Here is a 21,350-nt window from a genome sequence, read left to right as displayed (position 1 = left end):
TGCATTCATCGTTAAGTCTCTATTGGGTACATAATTACTTTATGGTAATATGCTATCCATCGGACACTTCTCCGGCAAGGCTCATTATTGTACTCCCTGTCCAATAACAGTCTAAAATCATCATCCATCTTGCGTTTTATTCCATAACAAGTGAAATATTGAAGTCCTCTTCATTGAGGCATAAAAAACCTATCTAAAGCCATATTCCCCTCTTTAGAGCACAATGGCTTTGATTAGAAGATAAGAATACAAGGGTGCAATACTTTAACAAGCTTAATCTTCATCTCACCACTAGAAGAGTATCACTGGTAGTGGCATGCCTATTGCAATTCACCAGAGAGCAATTTTCTAGCCCACTTCAGGGTCCGAATCTCTCTCACTTCACTTACTTCACCAACAAGCCACCGCTAGCTACCAATGTACAGCCTGCTAGCGACCAGGGGCATCGCAATGTTCAAAACCTGATGAACAAAATCATATCAAAAGGACATGAAACTATAAATCGTTTTCAGCCTTGGAACATTCATCGAGAATATTTTAAGCAGTGGTGGTGTGGCATTGCGGTGGTGTGAGATTAGTGGGATGTGTCATTTGACACATCATTTGATATTCAAATTTAATGCTCCTAACATTAGTGTTTACCAATTATATTGTTACTAATAATTTATCATGAGTGCTGAAACCGCTTTCACACGTGTAGGAATTGGGAACAACTGAACTGGCTACATTAGATTGTAGAGTAGAAATTTGATCTTCTGTTTAGTTGGTGGACTAAAAAAATTTGAGCAAAAGTTGGGCGACCATTTCGGTCAAAAACCCTACTTTATTTATATTTTAGTTCATATGGATGGTTTTACCTTAATCAATAAATTGACACACTTTGGAGGTATGACCAATTTGATACTAAATGGAGAGTTGAAGGACTATTGAAATGAAAATTTTAGTTGATGGACCAAAATGAAACTCGAGCAAACATTGGGGGACCATTTCCGTTAAAAACCCATAATTACTTAGTACAATCACAGATCTCACAATACATTCCATCAATGGTAATACATAATTATTAATTCAAACATGTTAAATTCGGACATTTACCTTATTCCATGTTTCCAACAGTACAATATTAAGCTAGAAGATAAGCTAGCTATCAAAAGCTACCCTACCATTTTATTGATAACACAAGATGAAAGCTCTCTTATCCGTACTCAGTAGGGAACCCTAGGATTCAGAGAAGCATATGCAAGCAGTTCCTCGTTGCTTTCAAATAAGGCCATCTTTTCTGGGCTCAGATTCACCCACGCTTCTATTCCATTGCCATCTCTTGTGTCCATGAGAACAGTTATATTGTTAACTGCAACAGAAACGTAGGTCACCCATGATGGCTTTCCCCAACCAAAATCGGCTTCATAAAATGGAAACCGACACCAGCTTGAGCAGACATACTTGTCTATGTTATCATTTTTCATCAGGTTGATGCACTCTTTCTGTTTTTCCCATGCTTTGCTGGAATCGAATATCACTTCTGTAGCACAACGCTCTTTTACTTCTACAAGCGCTCCCCTGATTTTTGCAACCACGTCCTTCAAATCTATCACACTAGTACTCTGTCCAGAGTGAGGGTAGCGTGCTGTTGAAACATCCACTAGATTCCCAACCAAGTTTTCTGGCAAGGGCGGCACAGCGAGTTTACGCATGTTCATAGCGTGAGAGAAGAATGATGGCCTTAGTAGACTAGTCCGGGTCCCCAACATGTTTGATGATGATGATTTAGATGATGCTTCATTTTGGCATTTCCAAATGACTGCGGAAATTGCTTCTACTCTTGTTGGTTTGGGCACAACTGAACTTGCAACTTTCGACTGGAGAGCAGCAATCTTTGAGGCATCAAACACAAACCTCCTTGTCATCCATTTTTCTTTAGTGGCTTCCGTGGGTTGGAATGGCGGTGGCTCTGGGTGAGGCAAATATAGTTCTGAAAACAGAGACGCTGCACCAAATTTGGGAAACATTAACTTATTTGACTGATCATGGATAGTTGCAGTCCAACAATTGATGAATGTGCTCAGTGTGTCGGTATCAGCAAACTTATGCGAAATGCTAACCCCAATTGCCATTCCTCCACACTCGAACGAGTTGACTTGAACAAGAAGCAATGGGCCTGTGACCGATTCTCTGGACTCGGATTCAATAGGAAGGAATCGTCTTAACATCTTGGTATCTGGGTGTTCCAAAATCTCCGATAAGGAGCACTTGACTCGGGCTTTCACAAGTTCAGCTCCATCATCGTTACATTCGATCACGGCGTGACCTTTAATCCTTCCTGCTAAAGGGTAGAAGTGAGTGAGAGTTTTAGTTAAGGATTGCATTAGATGCTGATATCTTTCATTGGTGGCCATGACATTGTTAGTAGTAGCATCAGCAGGAGCATTGGAATAGAAGAGGAGGAGTGGGATGTAGATTTGAAGAGCCGTCTGATCAAAATGAGAGAGCTTGTAATTTCTAAGGTGATGAGGAGTTGGGGAGGATGGTTTAACTGTTTGCCTCTCGATAATTTCAACCTTGATTTGTGCCATTTTGCTCAAGTGATGCAAGTAGAAATGTGAGTTGGATCGATGGGGCTTGATTCTGAACTGAATGGAATATAACTAGTACTATTTATAGGCACAAGCCCTAATGCTGGCCGCCTCTCAAACATTTCAACCTTGATGAATTTGTTGCTTAGTGGCTCAAACAGTAATCAAAAGTGGAAATCACGTTCAGTGATTTTTATTATTATCGTGATTACTGGCTCGTCTTTTCATGGTAAGTGGGCTTCTATCAGAACTGTTGTTTTGTTTCTTTTATCTGTGGTACGTTGTGTAACATGTGGAAAACAATATCATGCATGGCCATCCTTGAACAACCACGTTTTGAATGAGAAAGATAATGAAATGTCAATTTCACCAGCTCTTCTTCTTATCACAATAAATTATGCAGGGTGCGCTTTTACTTTAGAAGGAAAGATAATGAAATATTAATTTCGCCAGCTCTTCTTCCAGTCAAAATAAATACGGGGCCCGTCTACTCTTCTTCCAGTCAAAATAAATACGGGGCCCGTCTGGTATCTTTTCTTCATAGAAACACAATAATATTGTGTAATTTGGTGAAAGCTAACATCTTGGCATCTGAAAAGCATGAAAATTGTGATGATGTTTGACCGACAAATCTAGAAGCCCTGTAAAGTTCAAACTGCTGAATCTAAGACATCACAGTCCAAACCTATAACAGTCTACAGCTGTTTCATTGGAAACCCTATTATGCAAATGTGGTTTCAAGTGGCTGTGAAAATCATTTCAGAATTGTAGCCCATCCAGCTTCAATAGGATATGAGTTCTCAAATCATGCAACACCCTCAAGGCCACTCTGCCACTTACAAAGGGAGCTGGTCCTGACAAAGGAACTGTGCTTATTCACTGAAAAGGTAAATAACAAGGATGACTCCCTTTCAAAGGGTTAAGTCATTAACATATTTTGGTAAGTGAACTCCAGAACTTTCATATGTTTGTACTTTTTATGCTATACAGCTTGCATTTTTCTCATACTATACACGTGTTTGCAAACTCAGGTCACGTTATATTTGTTGGTGGAAGGTCTTGGCTATTTATATTGTTTCTGACTTATGGTGTGTGTTAATTGGTCATGTGAAAACTAGTGTTATGCCACCTATCTAACTAGTTAAATGTGGTTTGGAAGAAAAACTTAGTTGCAACAGGGATAACACTAGTTTGCTATAATTAACCAATAATGTAATACCACGTGGAAGTATTTTTATCACACATATTATAATATTTTTGACCGAAAATAGCAAAATAATATTATTTGCGTTTCATGAAACCCTCTCTCCTTTCTCCTGTCTTGGGACAAGAGATAGTTATCTAATTGAACGACCTGTATATTGGATGACATTCTTATTAGTGACAAGAGTGATATGCCATGATTCTCGCTTCCGTTATGAGCATTTGAGTTGAAGATAACCTTGTTGGGCTTATCGTCTTCTTTTTCTACTTTAGGGCTTTTTAAGGCGTATAGGCCCCAATCACATGGTTGACGTACTCAAACTAATAAATGATATACCAGCTAACAAAATCAGATAAATTTATACAGGAGGTAGCTTTACCTGATTTATCATACTGCCAATTTTGGGTCCACTGTTCCTGCTGCATTGCCTTCTCCTGTAAGAATTTGGTCTGGATCCTGGAAAAGAGATTTACCTGCTGGTTAAATTGAAAAGCATAAGGGGGGTAAAATTAGGCAAGTATGATAATCACCTCCATTCCCCATTTGATGTAATCCGGGGACTCACAGGCCTTATATTCCTCAACCAAACTCTCAAGTATCTCTCTTGATTCGTCAAATTCTGAAAGGTCATTCTCCTGTCCAAGTTTTATGTCATACTCATATGAGACACAGAAATTCCAAAAATCCCATAAAGTTGGAACTTGGAACACTCGAAAAGGTTCCATCACCAATGACGCTAACTGATTAAAATGAAAGAAGGGAAAAACAAAAGGCAAAAAGGAAGTCATGCTTCTTCGCTCCCTAATTAGTTAACTATATGGAATATGCATATGACATATATATATATGGAAGCATATCAATTTGAACTCATTAAGTCAAAAAATTCTTGCTCAGCATTTTAATTGAGAAATAATACTAACAGTTATAGGAATGGTTAACTTACAGCAAACATTGGGAACTTCCGATAGTTGTCAAGAAAGGCTTGCTTCTTTCTTAACATCAAATACTGGCTCAAACACTTACTGAAAAGGTGGCGAATACTCGTATGGCTTGCCAGCATAAGACCACTGACCTAAAAAGAAGCAACATACACAGAATCATTATTATAAAATAGGGCGTTATTTTAAATAAAAATATCAATACGAAATTTTGCTCAAATTAACTTTGAAGTGCAAGTATAAAAACGAAAGAGAGTTTCTACACTTGATTATTATAGAAATCTGACAAAAGAGAGAATCTCAAATGAGAATTAGATACCTACCCTATGGGCTGTTTGCACATATGGAGACTTTCTAGACAAAGCAACCTACACAGAAAAGCAGAAAATAAAATATAAAATATCCCGATAGTGTGGGGAAAAAAAAAATTAGATTGATCTCAAATTTACTTTTTTTTACTGTGTTAAAACACCTGAATGCTTGCAGGGCCCCACTCAATAAAGTTCACAAGCTTTCTTTCACGTATCCTCTGCAAACTTTCATGAACCTGATTACATAGAAAAAGGCACAATAAACCACTGTAAAAAGATACATAGTTGAAGGGGAACTGAGGTGCTTAACATTCTACAACAACCAAGAAATTCTGGGTCACAATTCCACAAATATTCAAGGCGTTACTAAGATAATAAGAGAATCTGGCCAACACAGCTATATATGATAATTGACACAATTTCATTTCAAGTTTCTAAGGGTAAAATATGATCATGAAATGAATAATGAACATGTTCATCAATATAGATTTTACTGGTTTGCAAAAACCGTAGGATTGCAATGCAAGTTACAATACTATTATTGTTACAACCTGTGTAGGGTCAACTTCTCCTTGAATGATGTTTAATATTGATATGTATTTCGCTTGACTAGCTTCTTTTGTTCGAGCATATGAGGAAACCATTATATTTTTTGTCTGCAAAATGAGAATAGTGTTAGGGAATCATTTAATTCTGCTTTGTCGAAGATAAAAAAAAAAGGTAATCAAAGCTTCTTACCTGCAGAAGTCTTCTCATAACATCAAGTACAGTGGTTTTGCGAATCACATTAGCCTGCCAAGAGGATATACACATGCATCAGAAAGCTAAAATTATAGTTTAGAAGCATAAACAAGCATTTAATGTTTGCAACAATATGAGATGCCAAATCAATTCCCCTCTATTTAGACACTTTCTCAAGTATATGCCTTCACACACATAAGTACATGGATGTATCCATAAAGACACAAATAGACATATATACTGTTATAAACTGACATGCATAAGTGAATCATACCTGGAGCTCAACTGTGAGTGGTGTATACCCTGTCATTAGAAAATGGCATCTTGGTGTTGGAATTAAAGATGCAAGAAGACCAACCAAGTCATTGTTCATGTATCCTGGATATCTCAGAGTGGTTGTGCTGGCAGACATTACAGTAGAAACCAAAGAATTTGTTTGAGCAAAGGTTGGATTTGTTAAATGAAGCCGCTCAACAGCAATTCTATTCAATGCAGTGTTATCAAGGACCACAACACAATCAGCATTAAGCGTTAGACGTTTAAGCGTCAACAGTGAGTTATAGGGCTGGACCACCACATCACTCGTTTCCATCTGGTTAGGAAATACACTGTATGTCTGAACCAGTTTTTTGCTGTATCGATCATTCAAAGTCTCCAATAGATAGGAACCCATGCCTGCATCATATGTTATGAATACACTCAAAATTTATTCAAGCAATAAAGTCCTTAAAGTAATTAAGAAGTCATAAAGAAGGACACTTGTGTTATACTACAAAGCACACCACAGCCATTGAAGGTAGATTTTGCCCAAATTTTGCCATTGAAGTACACCACATCATATGTAGTAGCTAAATCCCTATGTGAATGGTCACACTTCCAAATGAAGGTGGCTTTATATAGCACCGGCATAAATGATACGTTATCTAAAAATAAAAATACTGAAATGTTATATTTTACTTGTTTGACCCAGCATTGTAGTCAATAGGAAGTACTTTGACCAATCCAACCAAAAAAAAATAAAATTTGGACCAAATGCGTTATTTAAATCATGATTGAAAAAAATAAAAAGATAAACACTAAACAGAAGAAAAGAAACCTGAGCCTGTTCCTCCAGCAATTGAATGGCACAGAACAAATCCTTCAAGACTATCACTCCCATCAGCTTCTCTATCAATCATGTCCATTATAGCCTCTTCAACACCCTTTCCCTGAAGAGAATTTACAACAACCTCATTCCACTTACATGGAAGCTAAGCATAAAGCTTTTATATCATAAAATTACTATGGAAGGAACTGGAAACTATTTACAGAGATTGTCTCTAAACATTTGACTACATTACAAACCTGATCATATCCACTGGCCCAATTATTTCCTGCACCACCTCCATGATCTGAAACAAAGATGTTTTCATGATTGTAGAGATTTCGATATTCACTGTTTTGAATACCATTAATTACTCTTGGCTCCAGGTCAATCAGCAAAGCTCGCGGTATGTAGTGCTGATCATCAGCTTGATAGAAAAACACATCTTTCCGGTCTCCACCCTGCAGCATTTCAGTCATAAGATAATTACACATCTATATCAAGAGCGGGACTGAAGAATACATATTTTCAGATACAGTGCACTGCTCCTGATTGCTTTTCTTGTTGGCACATTTGATTACTTTAGCCAGTTGTTCAATTCTTAGTCTACCCTTGTACTAAGATGGAAATCAACACAACATAGTCCCGACATGTATCATTCATCTATCTTGATACTCCACTCTCAAACATAGGCATTCACCTCAAAGAGCTCAATAAGGAGAACCATTCGAAGAAAGGAAATGCTTTATCTATCAGTCGGCCATCAAGAGAAAAATCTCAATTGAACTTAAACTTTTTACTTGTAATTAGGGGTGGGCACGGTTCGGTTTGGACCGGTTTTTGTCTCAAATTAGAACCGATCCCGTACTATTCATCCGGTTTGGTTCGGTTCGGTTTTAATAAAAAAATTTCAAAAACTGCCTGGTTCGGTTTGAACCGATTTCGGTCCGATTCCGGTTCCGGTTCGGTTTTGAACCGGAGTATAAAAATTATTTTTTTAAATTATTTTTTAATACAATTCTCAACTGAAATATTATTTTTTTACTTGAAAATTAATAAATTATTCAATTTCATATAAAAAATAAATATTAAAGTGAGAAAAGAGAGATATTTTGACATTGAACTTGGATAAATATTAGGTTTTTTTTAATGAAATTAAAAATATAGCATTAAATATAAATATATATTGTAACTATATATTTTTTTAGTTTTACCGGTTCGGTTCGGCCCGGTTCGGTTTTTGAAGACATGGAACCGGATCCGGAACCGGTCCAAACCGGTCCGGTTCGGTTTTTGACCGATTTTTGACTTTTTGGTCAACTCGGTTTTTTTCCAGTTTGGTTCGGTGTGGTTCGGCTTGGATTTTCGGTTCGCCGGTTTGAGTGCCCACCCCTACTTGTAATTGTTTATTATACTGACTGAGAAAACAAATATATTCCTCAACTGAGCCTCAAATGACGACTCATATAAGTTTAGAAAATTATAAATTCGATTTCCTTTCACACCTCAAACGCTTTCATTCACAAACACAGAATTTGGGCTGACTTTAAATTCACTAATTCATCAAGTCATAAAAGAAAGAAAAAAAGAAAAAAAATCAGACTTCTAGCACGCTACTCGGCTCCATTTCCCCAACTTCGAATTCCATTTCCTTTTCCCAAGAAGAATTTTCCCAGCAACCAAACAGAGAGTAGTAGCTGTGTAAGATTATATATATAGTAAGAAGTGAGTGAAGAAGCACCTGAGTGGCAAAGTCCTCGAGAATTCCTTCTTTGCTGATTCCATGCTCGAGGCAGAGCTGCTTCCAGAACTCCATACCGATCTGGTTCCCGCATTGCCCGACCTACAATGTGATGATCTCTCTCGGCATTTTCCCTCACTTTCTCACTAATTGACGGCAAAAGAAAATCCAATGCTTCTTTCTGAAACTAAGAAGAGTTCAAAGCCTCACCTGGATAACAGTTCGCAAGAATCGTTTGGGAAATATAATGGAAATTAAGATGAGAAGAAAAGAGCGTGGAGGGAGAGAAGAAGAAGAAGAAGAAGAAGAAGAAAAGCGCGAACCAGAGAGAGGCTGTGGGGTTTACCAATTCTGGGCTTCATATGAAATGAGATACCAGTTCAACTTGGGGATTCGTTTTAGCCCATTCAAGTCAGGGCCGCTCAACTAAATCCTCAAGGCCCAAAATTTATGGACATCGAACAGAGCTAACGCTAAGTTTATGGACATCGCTAAATTTTTCCCGATAAATTAATAACAAGTTTAGTATTTTGTTAAGTGAACTCTAAGAACTAAGGGCTCGTTTGGTACACAGGACTGTCTTGGCATGGACTATGCTTAGGGACTGGCTTGGCTTGGCTTGGCTTGGTCTAAGTTGGATAACACTTATCCTGCGTTTGGTGTATGCTTGGACCAGGACTATAATTTTTTTATTTTTTCAAAAATATCTATATATATGTATATATGTATTTTATAATATATATAATATATATGTATATACATGTATATAAGTATATTATAATAATATTATATATTTTAAATAATATAAACGTACATACATATATATAAGTGTATATAGGTGTATATATGCATATTATAATATACATGGGTATAATACATATACATATATTTATATATATGTATGTATATTATAATATATAATATATATGGGTCGTATGTTATAATAATAATAATAATAATATACATATATATACGTGTATATATGTATATTATATATGTATGTATATATACATATATTATATATATTATAAAATACATATGTATATATAATATATGTATAATATATGTGTATATATTATATATTATAATATACATATATATATACGTATATACATGTATATAATATATGTGTATATAGGTGTATCTATATATTATAATATATACATGGGTATAATACATATACATATACATATGTATATTATAATAGATAATATATATGGGTATGTTATAATAATAATATACATGTATATACGTGTATATATGTATATTATAATATATATATATACATATAGTATAAATATATAATGTATATGTCTATATACGTGTGTATATGTATATTATAATACATACATGGGTATAATATATACACATATATGTATATATACTTACATATATGTATATATACTTATATACATGTATTATAATAATATATATTACATATATACGTGTATATACGTAATATATATGTATTTATATATTATATATGTATATATGTGTTTATATATATACATGTATATACATGTATATATGTACATTAATATATAATATAATATATATTACATGTATACATGTATACATGTATGCGATTATTATAATATTAATATGTATGTGTATATGAGTATGTTATAATAATAATATATGTGTATATATCTATATGTATTTATACTATATTATATATGTATATATGTGTATATATATATATACTTGTATATGTGTATATACATGTATATATGTACATTATAGTATATGTGTATGTAATAATAATAATAATAGTAATATATGTTATTAGTATTACAATATAATATATGCATCTCATACATTGGTAAATATAGGACTAGCTAATCCTCCCTTTCTACATGGGATTAGTAGTCCCCTTCTAAGGAGGTGTTTTTGGTGGGCCCGGTATTAGCAATCCCATCTAAGACTAGAATTAAATGAAACAAACATGGTACTAAATTTAGTCTAAGCCAGTCCAAGCCAAGCCTGTGTACCAAACGACCCAAAGGTTTCTTTTCACCCAAAAAAAAAAGGTGAACTCTATCTAATCATACTTTTCTACACCCATCTATCTCACTAATAAGCCTTAGAGTTTCATATTCCCCAGCCTATTATATTATTCAACTACTAATTTTTATTATCTCTTTTTTTTTTCTTTTTTTTATAATTTTATGTTATTGTCGCTTATACATTTCCTTATCTTATATTCTACATGTATGTGTGTGGGATAAAGTTTTTTTTACAAACTATATGAAATGTCTTTCGTGACTTGAAATGAAAGATAAAACAATTAAATTTTATGGACATTGGTGTGGTGTAAGCGAAAGAACTTTCGATGTTTTAGTTAGAGTTAGACATTGAAAAATAGGGGAACTTATAAATAAACTCAAAATGGATGTAGTATTTATAAAGAAGGACAAAATTAAAGTGTTTGGACAATAATGTCCTTACTCATTTTTATATTGCCTAAGGAGTCTTTCTATTTCTTCTTTTTAGAGGATGCCGTATGAAGCCAAAGAGTTTGGATTTTCTTGCTTTGGACTGATGCTGCATCTTTCTGCTAAGATGATCTCTTCACGTGAGATGATGATGCTTCTGGCTTCACATGGAGTTTATGCTTCCAATATGTTATCTATATTGTGTAGCTCTTCTTCTCCTAAGCTATTCTAGTATGAGTTGTCGTTGTCTTCTGCTTCAATTTGTGCTGCTATCTGGCTATTGATTTCATCAAAAACTTTTGCTCTTGTTGTACTTATCCTGAATTCATATGTGTTATCTAGTCTCCTGGATATAGACTCTGAATAAATCTTGATAAAATTAGATTGGTGAAGAAGGTTCAGACGATCATCTTTGAACAATTGTTGCTCAACTATTATTGCTCCTCTATATTTTTGAATGTCCTGCTTGGTACGGATCTCTGTCTTTGCTAATTATACCGAACTAAGTAGTTTATTATAAGAAATAATAATACTATGTTGTGCTCTATCTGGGTAAATACTATCCTCAAACCGTATGCTAATGAAATCTAATTTTATGCTCTTCCAAAGAGGAATATAGAAACTTATGACTTCTCTTAATTTTGAGGAAAATGAATCTAAATGATCACTATTTTCGATATAAAGTTTACCTGTTGTTGGTGATCTAAATGAATCTAATTTTATGCTCTTCCAAAAATCCTCACATGTAGGTCTAGTCTCTTCACATGTTGTTGGTGGTTTTTGGTGGAAGAAAGAGCTTTAGGACTTGCATGTCTTTTTTTCGGCATTTTGAAAAAAATTTGGGGTGTTTTTGAGAGTTTGTTATTTCTTTTGGGTTTTTCACTAAATTCCTATGAAAAATAAGGATTGAACTTACTTCACGTTACATGGCGTGTATCAATTAGTTGATTTGATTTCTGCTATGCCGCCTATCTAGCTGGTTAAACATTTTCCTTGGGATCGATGATTGTTATCTGATTGAAAGACCAGTATTTATCGGGTCACTAATTCTTAGTGGTGAAAGTGATCATGTCATGATTTTTGCTTTTCGTTATGAGAATATGAGTTGATGATAACCTTGTTGCGCTTATCATATATATATATATATATATTTTTTTCCTTCTACTTTTGGAGTTTGCAATGCCTGTAGCCCCAATCGCATTGATGTATTTTTATTTCCAGTAGATGTGTGCTCTTCTACTTGTGATCAATTGATGTTGCGCGCCTCTAATCAATACATGGTTAGATTTGTTCTTGTTCCATTGCATCAATTTTGTATCAGAGCTTAGTTAGCATATCCTGGAGCACATCAGTTGTGTTTTCCATTTTCGCCAATTAATTATTCATATACGGTAGAAATGGTAAGTGTTGATTGTTCATTTTGGTCATTTACTAAATCTAGATCTTCCTCATTATTTACTTCATGTTTAGGTGGTTCTTGAAAAAATGTCGTGCTATGTCTTTTGGGGTTGAGAATTGTTTCGCCAAGGATTTTGACATAAAACTGAAATTTATGGAGTGCATTGAAGAAGCTACAGAAACTTTTGTCACCCCTCTTGTTCCAATTGTCAATAATCCCCATGCTTTATTCAATTCCCATGACCAAATTAGTACTTTGGCAGTTAATGAATATATTGATTTCACCGGGGTTGACAATTTCAATTTTCGTATTGCAAAGATTTTGATTGATGCTATAAATCAAATGACAAGGAGAATGTTGAGAGATTGGTTAAGAAGAATTTTTACAATCGGAGGATTTTCAAATATTTAAAATATTTATTTCTTTGGAATAGGAGATTTCTTGAAGATCAACAATCGATCATGTTTTTATATGAGGAATTATCTTTCGGAGATTTTAACCCAAGAACTTTTAAATTCGAGGGCTCGTTTTCTCCAACATGGAGAGAATGATTCAGGTTCATTGGCTTCGACATTCATGGAACTCTGGGAGAAAAAGCATTCAATGTGTTAAGTCTACATTACATGGATCAGTCTACATTCATGGGTTTTTTTACACATGTGCTTCATTTGAGTTATTAATGATGGTTCTTTGAACTTAAGCATTATTTATGATGGTTCTTTGAAATTAGATGTATTAGGTTTATTATTAGGGGATTTCTCTACCTATAATTAATTGTAAAATGTGGAGTTGCAAAACAGATTATGAGTTGTAAGATTTGATTATTAAATGAAGTTGAGATTTTCTCTCATCTTTCTTACTCTTTATCTACATATTCTTAGGATTCAACATATTAGAGTTTAGTTCTATCCTTTATTTCTAATTCCGGGTATTCTTAGAATTAACAAAATTAAGATTGTTCAAAGTTATTCTTTTGTTCTCGTTCTGCTGAATCTAGTCATGTCCAGTCCAATTAGGCATACCAAATGCCTCCTATATGTGATTCTTTATTGATGTGGAAGTCTCTTCTATGTAAGTATGCTTCCTACACAGAGTTTTAGCCACAATTTCTTTGAATAACCACACCTTTTACATAAAATACCATAAACTGGTGAGTTCTTTTTACTAATGATCTATAGAGAAAAAAACCACAGTTTACTGAAAGGGGCTTAATTATGTAGAATATGTAGGAAAAATGTTAAAAATTATATTAATTGTTGATGTGGTAAAATTGGATTCCAGTTTTAACATGATGTAGCATCCACATAGACTAAAAAATAATAAAAATTTCTTCTTTTTAAAATGAATGAATTTTTAAAATTAAAAAACATTATAAAAAAAAGACAAATAAAAATAAAAACTAAACTCATATTTCTCCCTAATCTTCTTCCCCGCCAACAACCAAATTCATTCCATCCCATCCCATCCCCACCCCACAACAAGGGTGACCTCCCTCAATCCTCGTGACTTCGTCTTCTCGATTTGATGATCCAGATCTGTTACCTACAAAATACAAAGGCTTACATGCTGATTTACATACACACATTTTAGAGCTTATTGATTATGCTAATGTGAATCTTGGAAAAGCATATGATGATTACATCTCTACTTCAGGTTTTTTTTTCAAGATGGTATGAGCAGTTGTTGCTTGGAAGAGTGCTAAACAAACTGGTGTTTCGTGTTCAACTATGTTTTCAGAATACATAGCTTGCTATGAAGCCAATTCTCATGCAATATGACTACGGATTTTTATCAAATAAATTAAGGTGGTGTTCTTAATTTCAAGACCAGTGCAGATATACAATGACAACATAGCGGTTGCTTTTCACTGCATGAACAACAAGATGTCGTATGGACTTCAGCAAATTGACAAAACGTATTTAATAGTAAGAGAGAAGGTAGCAGACAAACTAGTCATGTTTGATCATACCAGAACTCAAGTATGATTACAGATCCGTTTACAAAGTTTCTGCCATCAAAAGCTTTCCTGAGACATGTTGAGAGCATGTGATTATTTCGTAGCTTTGATGTTGCAATCTAGTCGGAGTCTTTTTTTCATTCTAATATATTACTAGTATGTTTATTTTGTTGTTTTCTGGATTGAGGGATTTGCATTTCAGAATGTTAATTTGATTGACTATTCTTATTACTAAATAATTTTCTACCATTTTGACTATTTAGCTTTTTAAACTTATGATGCATTTTGTTTTATGTATGTAAGTTTATAGTCTCTATTGAGATACTATTGTTTTAATAACATGTGGATTGACTCTTGCTAAGTCGTAAAGAGGTATATGTACTAAAAAAAGATTCACATTACGGATCAGTACATGTTAAGGTTCATGTTTGTAGGTGGTTCATGTGATTTGATATTGCATTATGTGATTATAAATGACATATTTTGATAAAGTAGAGGAGTGCTTGTCTACAGTTGATTTTGTCTAATCGCTTTTCACTATAGCTTGAAGGGAAGGACTTAACTATTTTAAACTCATGGCCAATAAAGATTATCAAACTTTTGCAATACATAAGCTTAGTGTTTTAGTGCTTGACCTAGTGGGAGAATGTTATATTCCTATTCAGATCGGTGCACTAGATACTAAAGTTATATTTTGATGAGTCATTGACTTATTAAGGTTTGATAAGAATTTAAATTTGGTTATATATTTGAGGCCCAAAACCTTGTGAATTAAGAAAAGTTTTGAAGCCAATTAAAGGGGTCTTATTTATTTCCTTTTACATGAACTGTTGCTTGATGGGCTTATAGTGTTAGTCCAGTTAGCTCTTGGTGATGAGTAGAGACGACTTGACCTAGCCCTACATAAGCTTAAGACCATGTTCTCATCAGACACATTTTCTAACCCTAATCTCATCATAAAGAGAGAGTTGAAACAGTTTTTGAGAGATAGTAGAAGCCTTAAACCGTTCGTGCCTTTGCTCGTGTTGCTACTGCATTGAATGAGTTCAGAGGTCTTGTACTCAAGGAAGATGACTTCATGTATATCTTCTATGTATTTCAGTTTGTCTGGAAGATCATGGAGACACATATAGAATCTAACATGTTGTGTTTGCTGACCCTTATTTAAACACCTGGGCAGAGTTTAAAAGTTGTTTAATTTTATAGGAAAGCGTACTACTTCATCCATCCTCTTTAAGTTTTCATAGCTTAGTTCCAATTTACAAATTATGTACTAATAAATGAAATTTCCATAAAGTTATATCACATATTGTGCTTTATGACATATTTCTAACACTCTTCAAAGCCATTGTACATGTACAACCGAATAACAACATACAATAGTTTGTAGTAAAAACCATTCCCGAAAATAACATGAAAATACCAACTCAATCCCTCTATGACCTAAACAAAGAAGGGGGCAGTACTTATGACCATGGAAGTTGAAACCACGAACAAGAATACTATATATCCCACCTTCCCCTCCTCCACTTTCTTCTTCTCACACTTGGCATAGAACACAATTGAAGGCAAGCCCACTCCGAAAAATCATCTTAATTACTTTCATTTCTGCTGGCACCCAGTTCGGTGGAAAGTAAGTTTGAGGTGAAATTTATTGTCTCACACTGGAAGATTAGAAAACGTTTATAGTCTTGAATAAAAAGAGAGAAAACAAAAAAAGAAGAAGAACGAAGAACAAACTGCAACTATATATGATGCTTACGCATGGATACAGTAATTGCTATGCCATTAAAGGCTGGCAATATAGTTAAACATCATTCGATTCCTATTATACAAAACCTGTTAAGGTTAAGGGAAAAAAAAAAAACAAACAAACAAACAAAAAAAGAGTTGATCAACTCCACATTATATAACTAGCTGTAGCTGGGCCAAAGAAAATCAATGAAACCCAGCAGCTATAGGTCTTGCATTTTTATTAGACGGCAGATCAGCAGGCGGAGATGGAAGCATAAAGAGAGCCAATACTCCACTTGCTACAGCTGCTATGGCTCCCGCAATAAAGGCTGGTAAATTCCCACCTCCGAATAAATCATCCCAAGGTCCACTTGTTACTGACACGAACATCTGCAAATTCAATAATTAAGTTTAGGGTTTATGGTTTAGGGTTCGGACATAAATACGCTAGTTTTTGCTACCAAGCTTAATCATAAGTGATCATGAAAGCATGCATTACCTGTGGTATGACGATTGCAAGGTTTAAGACTCCCAAAGAAAGCCCTGTGAATAAATTCAAATACCCAAATGTTAATAGATGATTCAGAAGAAAATATATTCTACTCAAGAATCTGCATAATTAATTAGTCAATTAGGGAGAAGCTGCTTTACCTTGGCCAGCACCAGAAGTGCTAGAAAATATGGATGCCAGAGCGAAGGGAATACTGAAGGTCACCTGTAAAGTAAGATAATAATGGAAGTCATTAAACAAAACCATGAATTCATAGGTAATTCCTATTTTAATATATTATCAAACAATATTCAAATATAAATCAATATACCTGAAATTAATTTCTAAATATGTACATAATCTATATATATAAAACAAAAGATAGAGAATAGTGAAACATTCAAATTCAAACATTAAGAATTAAAATTGTTAATTAAATGAGGATAATATGGTAAATTCACATTTTTTTATATTAAAAAATTAAAATTAAAAACAAATTAGATAATAGATTCTACTTTTATGGAACATCTACCCATTGTCTTTTTTAATTTAAAATTTCTTAAAAAAAATTTCTCGCAAGTGCGAAAACACGTGCAGAAAAGCTACTATATAGTATGGATGAATACATTTAATCTGTGTAATGCCATCTGGCAATGTTTAATTTAAGAAAATATAGTGATAAAAGGATAGAATAACATGGGGTGTGGAACCCCCAAAAAAAATTAATATAAGAAGAAAAAGAGCAAAGCAAGTGCTGGTCCGGAATTAAATTAGCTGAACCAAGCAGCAGAGGTAATCAGGGGAAAATTGGGGGTTAAATCTGTGATGCACCAAATTATAAAATTAATACATTAATTTTTTTGTTGAAACCGAATATTAGATGCCTTCAATTTTGGTCCAGGACAAACGGACTTCATGCAATTAAATGGCACTGATAACTCTCTCTCATCCTAGTAAATGTTCCTAGTAAATGTGTCTGGTAAGATGTGTCTATTGTGAGTAAAACCTTATCTGCATGCACTAAATGACCATGGGATAAAACAAAACGAACACACACATGGATATAATGGATAAGCTTGACTCCCCCCATATGGTGCGGAGTTAAAAGTGTAAAGTTGGGCCGAAGTAGAAAATATAAGTATATAAAATATTTAAGTATTTAATAATTATATGTTTAGAGTTAAATATTTTTAATTGAGTCATGTCTAATTTATTTTAGAGAAAATTTTAACTTAAATTCTAAATTGTTTATTATAAACTCTATATATTATATATAATATAATAGAGGAATGATAAAAATATGGGGGGCTAGGGCCACTCCAGGTCTAGGAGTGGCTCCGCCATACTCCTCCTAAGAGGATTTTCGAGAAAGATATCAAATGTAAAACGTTAAATTTAGTAGAAAAATCTTTAAAATTTGTAAATCAATTTTCTAACAAGTTAATAATTTTGTACCAAATTTAGAACAAAAATTTATGCACACGGTATCTGATACATAATCCACTAAATATCGATCAAAATATTTGGTAATAAATATCTAATATTGCGATAAACTTACCAAAATTAGATTTATAGAGTAATTAACAGTTACTTACCGCCTGAGGAATACCCAGCACCGCAAACAGCGTCAGTGCACCGGCCTTGACACCGGCAGTTGGCGGCGGGGGCTCAGCTCCGCCATGCCCGGCAGCGATAGCAGCGTGCCGACTCGACTGGGCCAATTTAGTGATCAAAACAGTCATTGCCAAACAGATAGCCAGCAGGAAGTTGACAATGCCCCACAATCGCTTGACCCCACCAACCCACCGGCCCAGAGGCTCAATGGCAAGCGACATGAACCCCAAAACGACGGCGTTTAGCATCAGCCCAAGGGCACCAGCCCTCACCCCCAAATCGTACAACCGCCCCTTCCCAACTTGGCCTCCGTACACCTCCCGCCCCATCCAATCAGTGTCGAATAGCAAGAACGGGAACCATGCAACCCAATTGAGACACGTCACCAGAAGCAACACCAGCATTGGCCTCCGCAGCTCCCTGAACGCCGCAATCATTTGACCGAAAAACGGCACGGACTTAGCTGTCGTTGACTGGGGCTCGATCTCCCCCTCCGCGACGACGCCGTCATTCGGCGTCGTTTCCTTCACCGACGTCAAGGCCACGATGGTGAGGACGAGGAGGAGAGTGATGGAAAGGAAGAAGCAGCTCTTGAGGTTGGCGCAGTAGACGTCGCATGCTTTGGTTATGGTGAAGGGGAACATCTTGTGGAGGTGGGAGTAGGCCCCGGCCGCGTACCCCAAGACGTTGCCGACCGCCATGAAGAACGCAAACAGGGAGTTGGCGGTCCGCATTCTCTTCGGGTCGTCACCGGAGATGTCTGCGAGGAGAGCACGGCACGGGCCCTGCAGCATGTTGTTGGCGACGTCGAGGATCCAGAACCCGACGACGAAGACGGCGACGGCTCGGGGCTTGGTCGACTTCTCGAGGGAGTCACCGCTGAGGTGGCCGATGTCGGCGGCGTAGCCGATGAGGAAGACGGCGACGGCGACGAGGCCAGAGCCAGCGGCGATGAAGGGGCGGCGGCGGCCGAAGCGGGAGGTGCAGCGGTCGCTGTGGTAGCCGACGATGGGCTGGACGATCATCCCGGAGATGGGCCCACAAAGCCAGACGAAGGCGGACCAGGTGTGGGGGACGCCGAGGAGCTGGATGTAGGGCGTGAGGAGGGAGAGCTGTAGGGCCCACCCGAACTGGACTCCGGCGGCAATTGAGGCTACTAATATGATTTTCGGCAGCGGGGCTGCTGCCTTCTGCGACGGCGACTTCGCGGTTTCAATTTCCATGACTACAATCACTTTCTCTCTCTATGTCGCTCTGCCGGGGAAGAGGGGGAAATTTCTCGAGTGGGAGAAGATATGGAAAGTGAAGAGAGTGTGTTGTGGTTTGTTTATGTTGGTTGCATGCAAATTTATTGACGGAGGCGACTGAGGTTCGGTCTTATCCGTTTTGAAGTTGATGAATGGATTCAGAGGGTGAGTCGTGGAATACATTGAATTATTGTTGCCAAGTGTAGAAAACAGCCATGAATACCTCTTCTTTCCTTTCCGGCTTAATTACGGTCTAATCCTTTTCTTTCGTCCTTGTCATTTCCATGACAAAGCTTTTAGAAAGATACTTTCTCTTTATGGCATGATTGTTTGTTTTGTTCCCATATATGTTTGAAAAAGCATATAAATATTTTTATATAAACATTTATTCATAATTATTATTTATTCGCCTAACCATTATTCATCTTGATAAGGAAAAGAATATTTGGAGTCACATGCCAATTTTTATAAGAAAAAGAAAACCAAAAGCGAAATGCCTGGACATTTATCCCATTCTTTGTAGTTGTAGATTCGCAAACTGTAAATCACCCACTCATATGACAACCTTTCATTGTTATATGAATTCTCTACAATTCATCCCCTTTCTCAAAAGTTTTGGGTAAGGTTTTTTTAGGGTTTAGGTTGTTACATTTAAGCCAATAAATGGGGTCTAAAATATGAAGGGAAAAAAAACCCTATATATTCCTCAAATTCAGGGGCAATAATATTTAATTGATAAGAGGAATAGAAACAAAATATAAAGCTACTATGGTGCCAAACATGATTAAATCTTCGCGATTAACCATATCCAACAACAAGTTGAATTCATATGGAGTGAATCATGCAGAACCCATAAACTAATTAAAATATCTTATTCAACAATAATCAAAACCAAGCATACATATATAAACTTACAATACAAATCGGTTGAGCAAATGACAATAACGGCACATTCATATTGAAAACCTAAAACTAAAAAGAAATCAAACTAACAAACGACAGTAAACTCTTAAAGAGTTCGTTAAAATTAATAGACAAATAAACTAAGAAGCAAGACCACTGCTCCACATCCTCCTGAGCAACTTGAAAAGAGCAATAGAGCCATACCATCTAAGCCGATAGTGCCGTAGCGGCTAAACAAGAACCCAATGCAACCCGACATCTTCCTGTCATTGCAACACCAAAGGCATATTGAATCTTGACAACTAGAGCCAAATTCTTGTGAATGTAGGCCCAAAGCAACGACTATCACGACGACGAGAAAGTTTCACAATGGCTGCTTCCACACCAACAAAGCGAAAATAAAGAAGAAAATTGAGGGAATAAGAGGGGAGGAGATAAGAGAAAAAGGGGAAGGGAGGAAGGCCGAGCTAAAGTTTCTTTTCTTAGGGTTTTCTCATAGAGATTTTCTTTTAGAACCACTAATGTTTTTATGTTTCGTTCCCACCTAAAGGAAACATATATCTCTGATGCAACTATATACTCAGCTTCAGTCATGGAGTCCGTACTAGTGCTCAGCTTGCAACATCTCCAACTAATTGTTAATTATGGTTTCTTTAATTAATTATAATTAAATTTATGTGGGACATGGCCTTACTCTATTTAAAATAGGACGGGCCCGACCCAGCCTATTTCAAATTCTTAGGGTTGAAAAAACCCATGATGAGTAGAGCCTGAGCTAAACCCTCTTAGGGTCGGTCTGGCCTTGCTCGATCCATTTTATAGGCATAATTAAAGGATGTCAATATAGTTAAACAACATTTGATTTCTATTACAAAACCTTATAAGATCAAGTGAAATAAAAATCAAAATAAAAGGGAGAAAAAAATACTTGATGAACTCCACATTATATAGCTAGCTAGCTAGGGCAAAGAAAATCAAT

At 35.7% G+C, this 21,350-nt stretch overlaps 2 protein-coding genes and 1 pseudogene across 2 annotated transcripts; all 3 read right to left on the bottom strand.

The window, feature by feature from the left end:
• Positions 959–2,630, bottom strand: LOC109946308 (BAHD acyltransferase At5g47980-like). Its single transcript, XM_020553831.1, has one exon. The coding sequence runs from the start codon at positions 2,571–2,573 to the stop codon at positions 1,206–1,208; it is 1,368 nt and encodes a 455-aa protein (XP_020409420.1). The 5' UTR covers positions 2,574–2,630; the 3' UTR covers positions 959–1,205.
• On the bottom strand, positions 4,165–8,721 carry LOC18766771 (annotated as a pseudogene).
• On the bottom strand, positions 16,103–19,737 carry LOC18768080 (sucrose transport protein). Its single transcript, XM_020569723.1, has 4 exons — positions 18,203–19,737; positions 16,769–16,832; positions 16,617–16,660; positions 16,103–16,507 (listed from the first exon to the last, which is right to left on the bottom strand). Exons 1-4 carry the CDS (start codon positions 19,442–19,444, stop codon positions 16,322–16,324), a joined length of 1,536 nt encoding a protein of 511 aa, XP_020425312.1. The 5' UTR covers positions 19,445–19,737; the 3' UTR covers positions 16,103–16,321.

The sequence above is a fragment of the Prunus persica genome, chromosome G8 (genome assembly GCF_000346465.2).
Source record: "Prunus persica cultivar Lovell chromosome G8, Prunus_persica_NCBIv2, whole genome shotgun sequence".
Classification (NCBI taxonomy): Eukaryota; Viridiplantae; Streptophyta; class Magnoliopsida; order Rosales; family Rosaceae; genus Prunus; species Prunus persica.
The sequence above is the reverse complement of the archived record's forward strand: the minus strand, read 5'-3'. Positions and strand labels throughout refer to the sequence as shown.

Coding starts and splice junctions, on each gene's coding strand:
- LOC109946308 (XM_020553831.1), bottom strand. CDS start 2,573: ATGGCACAAATCAAGGTTGAAATTATCGAGAGGCAAACAGTTAAACCA.
- LOC18768080 (XM_020569723.1), bottom strand. CDS start 19,444: ATGGAAATTGAAACCGCGAAGTCGCCGTCGCAGAAGGCAGCAGCCCCG. Junction 16,661..16,768: donor CACTTCTGGTGCTGGCCAAG/GTAAAGCAGCTT, acceptor ATTTATTCACAG/GGCTTTCTTTGGGAGTCTTA. Junction 16,508..16,616: donor TTGCAATCGTCATACCACAG/GTAATGCATGCT, acceptor TTGAATTTGCAG/ATGTTCGTGTCAGTAACAAG.